The sequence below is a fragment of the Pteropus vampyrus genome, unplaced genomic scaffold, assembly GCF_000151845.1.
Source record: "Pteropus vampyrus isolate Shadow unplaced genomic scaffold, Pvam_2.0 Scaffold23, whole genome shotgun sequence".
NCBI lineage: Eukaryota > Metazoa > Chordata > Mammalia > Chiroptera > Pteropodidae > Pteropus > Pteropus vampyrus.
In genome coordinates, this window is record NW_011888804.1 from 550055 (window position 1) to 557603 (window position 7549).

At 60.9% G+C, this 7549-nt stretch overlaps 2 protein-coding genes across 5 annotated transcripts in view; both read right to left on the reverse strand.

Annotated features, from left to right (window-relative positions):
- ARL6IP4 (ADP ribosylation factor like GTPase 6 interacting protein 4) overlaps nt 1–1433 on the reverse strand; it is a 3271-nt gene extending 1838 nt beyond the window's left edge. Inside the window, exons 1-2 of the mRNA XM_023528144.1 lie at nt 1391–1433; nt 338–900 (exon numbers count right to left, since the gene is read on the reverse strand). Coding sequence (XP_023383912.1) covers nt 338–900; nt 1391–1433 — 606 coding nt within the window. The remainder of the gene's footprint in view (nt 1–337; nt 901–1390) is intronic.
- On the reverse strand, nt 1120–6382 carry OGFOD2 (2-oxoglutarate and iron dependent oxygenase domain containing 2). 4 transcript variants are annotated; one of them, XM_011355728.2, is made up of 7 exons: nt 5710–6382; nt 5228–5284; nt 4342–4455; nt 4160–4259; nt 2690–2817; nt 2205–2462; nt 1120–2131 (listed from the first exon to the last, which is right to left on the reverse strand). In XM_011355728.2, the coding sequence occupies exons 1-7, from the start codon at nt 5839–5841 to the stop codon at nt 1868–1870; spliced, it is 1053 nt and encodes a 350-aa protein (XP_011354030.1). In that variant the 5' UTR covers nt 5842–6382; the 3' UTR covers nt 1120–1867. The 4 variants fall into 4 exon arrangements, with proteins under 4 accessions (XP_011354030.1, XP_023383950.1, XP_023383949.1 ...); XM_023528182.1 differs by having other exon boundaries at nt 4342–5284; nt 5710–5808; XM_023528181.1 differs by having other exon boundaries at nt 4342–5848.
- Between the last annotated feature and the right edge of the window lie 1167 nt (nt 6383–7549).

Consider the following 7549-nt stretch of genomic DNA (forward strand, 5'->3'; position numbering starts at 1 on the left):
CGCGCTCAAGCGGACGCTCTCGGGCGGGCCCGCAGACTGGGCTCCAAGGTCCTAAGGGGCCCAGTGCCCATTCCTGCCCGGGGCTGGGATATGCGGGACTGCGTTGGGGGGAGGTCCTCACCCACCCCCAACTCCGGGGACCCGGGGTTCTCTGACTCCGGGGTCCTCCACTGCGGCCCCTTTAAGGACGCGCCCCCTCAGGGACGCGCCCCGCCTGCGCACGCGGCTCCCGCGCCCCCAAGGAACGGCCGCGATGCTCAGCTGCCGGGCGCCTTGGGGTCCCTTCCCGCGCGCTCCTACCCTCCACCCCCGCGCCCTCCGCGGCCTCGCCTCCTTAAGGAAGGTCCCTGGGACTGGTCCGTTCCCTCAACCGCCCACCGGGCGGGACCGCCCGCCCCGCACCACGCTTTCGCGCGAGGAAGCTGAGGCGAGGTGACTTCCGGCCCGGGGCGGCGCTCCGGAAGGCCGTCCGGCTGCCAAGAGAGGCGCTGCTGCCTTTAGTTCTGATGCCCCAGGTTCCGCCTGTGGTGCAGCCAGAAACGGAGTCTGGCGCGCCCCACTCCCGAAGAGGCGGGCTGGGGATCCAGGTTCCGCCTCCAGACCGGTGCGAGGGCGTGCCTGCGGCCGCAGCTCCGGGCCGACAGAGGGGCGCCAGCACCCCCCACCCCGCCCCCGAGCTCGCAGGCCCTTTGCCGTAGCTGTGCCCTCTTCCAAGTTTGCCCCTGCAGTGCGCCTCCAGCACCCGGCATCCTGACGGCCCAGGGAAGGAGACCCCACTGCGCGCCGCTTTTCCCTCCGTGAGGTGTCTGCGGACCTGTCCACTCGCATCAAGCTGTGATCCCAGAGTTGAGACGCCCTGGTCTTTCCAACGTCCCCACTCAGTAATACGGAGGTCGCACACTCAAATGTCTATAAGGGGCTAGAGAGATCCCGTCAGTGAATGAGGGAGGAACTCCCGAGGGAGTGCACTGCACGTCTGTCTAGAAAGGACAGCTGATGGCTGGTGTTTCCGGATCTTTGCACCTTCCCAGGGAAGCTGGAGACCCTGGTTTTCAAACACTCCACGCCCAAGTTCGGGGCCACCAAATTGCAAACTCTTCAATAATGACAGCAGGAAACTCAGCTGTTATAAAGCACTTTATAGACTTTGTATAGCATTTGGTTCTCACAACGGCTCTGACAGAGGTCCCTTCTCAGTGAGGAAACCAAGGCACGAAGCGGTCAAGTGGCTTACCCAGACACAGAGGGAGCAGCGGCAGAAGTCAGCATTGAACCTAGGCAGTCCGGCTCCGGAGCACCTGCTCTTAACCCGTCGGCAGTAGGCCCTCGACACCGTCTAGAAGATGCTGTTGGTGGCCCACCCAAATCCCCTTCATAGACGGGCACTCACCCGCAGCTGTGGCGTCCACTGCTGACAGCTCCCACATGTACATTTCTCTGGAAGAGTCCCTTGGCCACTGAGAGCCACTTATCCTGGAGATGGATGCCTGGGAAGTTATTTACCCCCTGCCGCCCCCCCACCCCAGTAACTGGTAGACTCATGCTCCTGACCTCCCGCGGGATCAGGCTGACTAGACGCCTTCTGAATCCACTTCTGGACCCAGCTCCTTCCTGCCCTGTCCTGCTTCCCTGGCTTCCTCCTCCTCAGGATATTCCCTCGATAAACCTCGCACAGGAATCCCTACCTAAGCTTCTAACAAACCCGACCTGAGCCAGCCTGACTGCTGAAAGAATGACCCAGAAGACTACTTGTCCTTTTGAACCAAGAAGTGCCAAGGGCTGCAGAGAGTTTATTTCTGCTCTGCCCAACCTAAGGTGGCAGAGCCCTCCGCTGTCATGCCACCCCCGACACGGGCCCCAACCAGGCTCAAGTCAGCACACACAGGTCCACTGTGGTGGGCTCCTCTCGGGTGAAGCCGTCGCCGAAGCCCTCGTCGTCCACCAGGTCGGGCGTGCGGCAGCACATGGGGCAGAGGCGGTTGCGCACAGCAGAGGCCCGAAGCCAGATGACCAGGTTCCAGCGTTCACCGGTGCCCAGGGGCCGGGCCCCATGCAGCTGGCCGCCACGGTGCAGGATCCCTTGGCCCACCACATGCGCCACCTCCAGGGGCCTGGCCAGGGCGGAAGGCGCCTGCAGACAGCTGGGCTCAGCCCCGGCTCTCCCAGCCGCCCCGGGCCCTTCCCCACGGGTCACACACGCTAACCTGGAAGAGGCCTCCGAAGTAAAGGGCGCCCCCCGTGAAGGCCTTGCCCAAGGCCACGTTGATGGTCAGCTCGGCGTTGTCGTAGTGGCAGCCCAGCTCGCGGTCCTGGCCCGGCGCGTACTTGACCACGAAGGCGCGGTGGCTGTCGAGCCAGCCCCCGCCACAGTCCGGGTACAGCAGGGCCATCAAGGGCTGCAGAAAGCGCTCCCGCAGCGGTGTCACCAGCGGCTCGTCCAGGCCCAGCTCATGTAGCAGCACCTGCAAGGGGATCCTGGGGTCGGCAGGGAAGCTGGTGGGGCCTCACCCCGGGTCCCTGGGGGAGCGCCTTGCTTGTTTAACTTCAGAACAGCCCTTCCATGACCTCATTTTACACGCGGGGAGACCAAGGCAGGAGAGGGCCACACAGCTCGCCCGGGGTGCTGCAGGCCAGCCTCCCCAGACCCAACCGCCCCGCCTCCCCGGCCACTGCGTGGCACGTCACCCACCCCGTAGTTGTTCATGGTGTTGGGCCTTCCCTTCGGCATGTCCGACTGCTCGAAGTGCTCCAGCTCCTGCAGCAGGGCCTGGCAGAACGGCGCTGTGAACACCGGCAGCCGGTAGATCCGCTTCTCCTCTGCAGAGGGACGGACGGTGTCAGCCAGGAGCGCCGGAGTGGGTTTCGGTCTCCCCACGAGTCGTGTGAGCCTGGGCACGTCTTTCACGTCCCACAGCCTCGGTTTCCTCATCTGGACAGAGGGGATAACAGAGGCACTCCCCCCCTCAGGGCTATTGTGATGACCAATCCATCTGCGTCGTGTGTGCAGCGGGCAGGCCTGTTCTCATACTGCTGCTCTCCCCCAGAGCTGCTCCCCCACTCTCCACCACGCCCCCAGGCCTGGCCTCCAGCCTCCGTGCCTCCTGATGAGGCCCAGATGGGGAGGGACTAGCCCAAGGACACCCAGCAGGCCAGCCTCAGGTGCCCTCCGTACCCCTCTCCTGATGAGCCACTGGAGTCCGTACCCCAACTCAGACATCTGTTTCCCACACAGGAAGGCCCCAGTGAGGAAATGGGAACGTTTCTTGGCAGATGCACCACCCATGCCCCCAAGGTACGGGGCTCATGTGTCCCCCACCCCACCCCCCGCACAAACTTTTTGCCAACTCACACGGTCTCTGCACAACCTCAATTGCTATAGAGTAGATGGCAATGAGGGTCCCGCGCTGAAGCTGGGAGGGAGTTTCATTCCACATCCCACTCTGTGCCCCAAAAGGGTACAGGGTTCCATGAGGGGAGCAGCTTTCGTGCGCTTCCCCGCAGTAACCCCCCAGACCCAGGACGACAGTAACCACAGGAAACACTTCGCAGACACTTCCTGCGGCCCGAGCCTTCTACGTGCATCTCCTCGCACTGGGCCATCACAGTGTTTGAGTTGGGTGGTTCTCATCAATTCCATTTCACAGGCAGATCAAGGAACCCGCAAGGCCTCCCTCCCTGGCCTGGAACTTCCCACTGCGTTTAGCCAATGGAGACCCAGGCAGGAGGAGAGCATTTCGGAGTGTGGTGTGGCCATGTGCCTCTGCTCGGCCACAGCGGTGGTCTGGCAGCCCCTCTCCCACGGCTCCAGGTCATTTCTGCTTCAAGAAACTTCACTGTTGCTCACTCCTTCAGGTCTAGGGATGAGAACTGCTCCCTCCCGTCGCTAGCCCTGGGTGGGGGCCCCTTCACCATCCCATCCTTGCTGATCGCATAACCCAGCCCACACCTGTCTCCACTTTCCATCAGTCAGTCTTCCCCGACTGACTCGTGCCTGAAACGAGGCACTGAATAACGAGGTGAGCGAGTGAATGAGCATAGATGCCCTGCTCCTGTCCCTTCTAGCTCCTGCTGGTTTGGTGTCTGGAGGCAGACATGATGGGCAGAGGGACACCAGCCTTCCACCCCCTAATCCTGCCAGGTCATGGGGCCAAGACCTCACCTGACACTGTCTCTAGCCGCTGGAGTAAGCCCTCGAGGTTTGCGCCTGGCGATGTGCTGTACTCAGCTGCAGCCAGAAACTCGGGGGCCAGAGCCACATCCTGGGGTCAGAATACACAGCTGTGGGGCAGGCAGCCTGGCCTGGACACATCCCGCTCCCAGTGACCTGCCCCTGCCGGGTACCTGCAGTGGGCTGTAGAGTTCGGGCCGTGCTGGGTGGTAGGAGCTGGCGATGAGGGTTTTTCTGGCAGCCGACTCCTGCCCCAGCCGCTGCCGCCGCTCCACTTCCTGCTTAAGCTGGGGTGGCACAGGGCCAGTGACCAGGACAGGGCCTCCCATCCCCCCCCCAAGGCCATTGTACAGATGAGGAAACTGAGGCTCAGGAAGCCCAGGGCAGGGCCCAGGCTTGGAGCGAAGTCTCCCTATGCTCCTGACTCTGGCAAGGTCGACTGCAGGTGCCAAGCTGACAACTGAAGGTGACTCTAGAAGGGGGCCCATCCCACTCTGGTACTCTGGGCTGTACCAGCCTGAGCCTGGCTGGTATGAGAGCCCCTTAGATGCACCTCTGCCAGCTGGGGCCACTCAGGGAGGGGAACGGATTCCCAGCCAAGTCTTGTGTTCCAGAGGCTGCAGAGGGCTCTCCTGGGAAGCTTTCTGCCACTACCCCTCAGATGAGGGAGGTTGGGGGAGACCAGCAGCAGCCTGGCACCAGCAGAAGCAATATATGGGGGTCAGAGTTGGGAAAGCCAGGAGCCTGGCAGCCCTGGCTGGGACCACAAAGCCCAGCTGCTGTGAAACCCTGGGCAAGTGACTCCCCTCTTTGAGCCCAAGTTTCTCCTCGGCACAAAGTAGACAAATTGGCATTTCTTTTTCTCTTTTTGGGGGGGGCGCCCAGGACTCAAGTGCTGTGATGAGTGGGAACAGGAAGGAGAAGGAAGGGTTCAGGGAGCCCTTTGGGGATGAGACTGGAAGGTCTGAGGCTGGGAGAGCCCTCACACTGCTGACACAAATCTCAAAAGGAAGGTCTGGGCTGGGTGTGTGGGGGGTGGTGGAGGGCGGGGAGCGTTACCTCTTCCAACAGCTGCTGGAAGTCCTTGGGACTGACGCAGCCTCGGCTGCGCAGAATCTGGGAGCAAAACGGGGAGTGCGCATGACTTTGTGACCCTGGGCAAGTCACTTAACATCTCTGAGCCTGTTTCCCCTCCTGAAATGGAGATGGGAGCCCCGACCTCGACAGGATCATTGAAGATGAAATGCGATAAACGCATTAGGCGCAGAGCAGGGTTCCCAGCTGCTGTCACAACACCGACAGGGCTCCCAGAGCCAGGCCCAGCCCCAAGCACTTTACATATGTGTTAGTTCATTCGTCTCTCACGACAGCCTCACGAAAGCGATACTGTTATCCCCATTTAAGGTGAGGAAACTGAGGCACCGAGAGGTGAAGTCATTCTTGTGGTCAGATCGGAGCACGCCGTGCGGCCAAAGCAAACGCCATCGGGACAAAGCTGCCTCCCCGCCCATTTCCCCGCGGAGCCGACAGCGGCCACCCACCGGGCCGTAGTCCTGGCGCAGCTGCTGCTCGCCCCGGAAGCGCACGTGCAGCCCGTAGCGCGCCACGTACAAGTTCTCGGAGCAGAAGCAGGCGCAGCGGCAGAAGCGCCGCGGGGCCCCAGCTGTCGCCATGGCGAAGTGGCGCGCGCGCGGCCCGCCGGCTTCCGTAAGAGCACTTCCGGGTACGCCCCCTCCGAGGGGGCGGGAACCAGCTGCCAAGGGTCCGTTTTAAATGTCCAAGCGCAGACAGGAACGAAGACTCTGCTCCAGAAAACAGTCTGAGGTGCAGAAAGACGCTCCCGGGCCAGGGTCGGGCGTTCTCTCCCGCCTCAAGTGTCCCGTCCGCGAGGCGGGGATTAATCGGCCTGCTTTACGGCCAGGTGAACTGAGTCACACCTTCACAGTGGCAGAGGCAGGGGCTCGGAACCCCAAGACCTTCTGCCGCCTTACTTTTCTGCTCGGAGCTTTAGAAGGACCTGCCACCCCCATAAAGTGTCCTTTTCACGAGGACAGTGAAAAGCGCTCTGGGGTCCCATCTCGTTTCCTCCAACTGCCATGAACCATCCAGCTCCGTGCGTCTGAGTTTGCGTGTAGCATTATTCCCAGGTCCCTGCCCCGCTCTCCTGTTGCCACCGCCGCGGTCTCAGGATTCGCTGATTGTCCCGGTGAGTGTCCACAAAAACGCTCCGATCGGCGCGACTTCCGGCGGCGATTCCGAAGTATTCAGATGTGGGCGGGGAACGGGGCGTGGTCTGTCCACGGCCACACCCCCGCACAAACAGGTTCGAGTTCTGCGCAGCCGCAGTGCGGGATGGGTAGGTTTGCCTTACTCAGCGTGCGCCCCAACCTCGGAGAAACACGTCTCTGCACTCGCATCCTCTGCCTTGGGGACCCCATCGTGGTCCGCCACGCACCTCCCAGGCCTGCAGAGCCGGCGAAGAAGCATGGAAGGCAACCCTGTTACTGAGATGGGAGAACTAAGGCGTAGTGCAGGGAAGGAAGTCGTGGTCCCTAAAACAGACCCCTGACCCCTGCCCTAGAATTCCCTCCACGGCTCAGGGATGGGGGTGGGGAGGGAGCCTGGGGCTTCAAGACCAACCCTTATCCAGATAAACAGGTAACTACAAATAACAACTCCTGTTGACTGAGCCTCCTTTCTACTGGGACCTGTGGGTCTGTCACTCACCTATTTTTTCATCCCTACAGCAAACCTTTGAGCTAAGTACTGCTATCACACCATGTTACAGATGGGGAAACTGAGGCTCAGAAGTGCAGTGGCACTCGTCAGTAAAGAACAAATATGGGGTTTTGAACCCAGCAGTCTGACCTCTTGAGTTCCCTGTTCACCACAGTTCAGCGGTGAGGGTGGGATTATGAGGGAATTGGAATTTTCCCTTTGTGCTTGTTGGCATTTTCTTGATAAGTCTGTTTCCTTTTCCCTATGTGTATATATAGGTTCATACACACACGTACTCCAGCATATTCTTATATGCTAACATATTTACACACCCACACGTGCTATCAACACATATACACACCCTCATACACATTCCACATACAGGCACGATTGCACACTCATTTGCACACCCGGTATCACATGCTCACACTCATGCACACCCTCACACATGTACTCACCCACAGTCACTCCTGCTCACGCTCACACAGGCAGCACAGCTCTGTTTCCTTCTCTATGGCAGCCTGAGCTCGGAGGCCCAGCCCTTGCTCCTACTGAAGCCCCAGGGCCCAGAAAGGAGATGGGAGACTTTCATATTCTGGGCCATCCTCCCCAGCTGTCTCCATCAGCACATTTGGGGGGGCCAAGGTGCCTCTCCTCAGTACC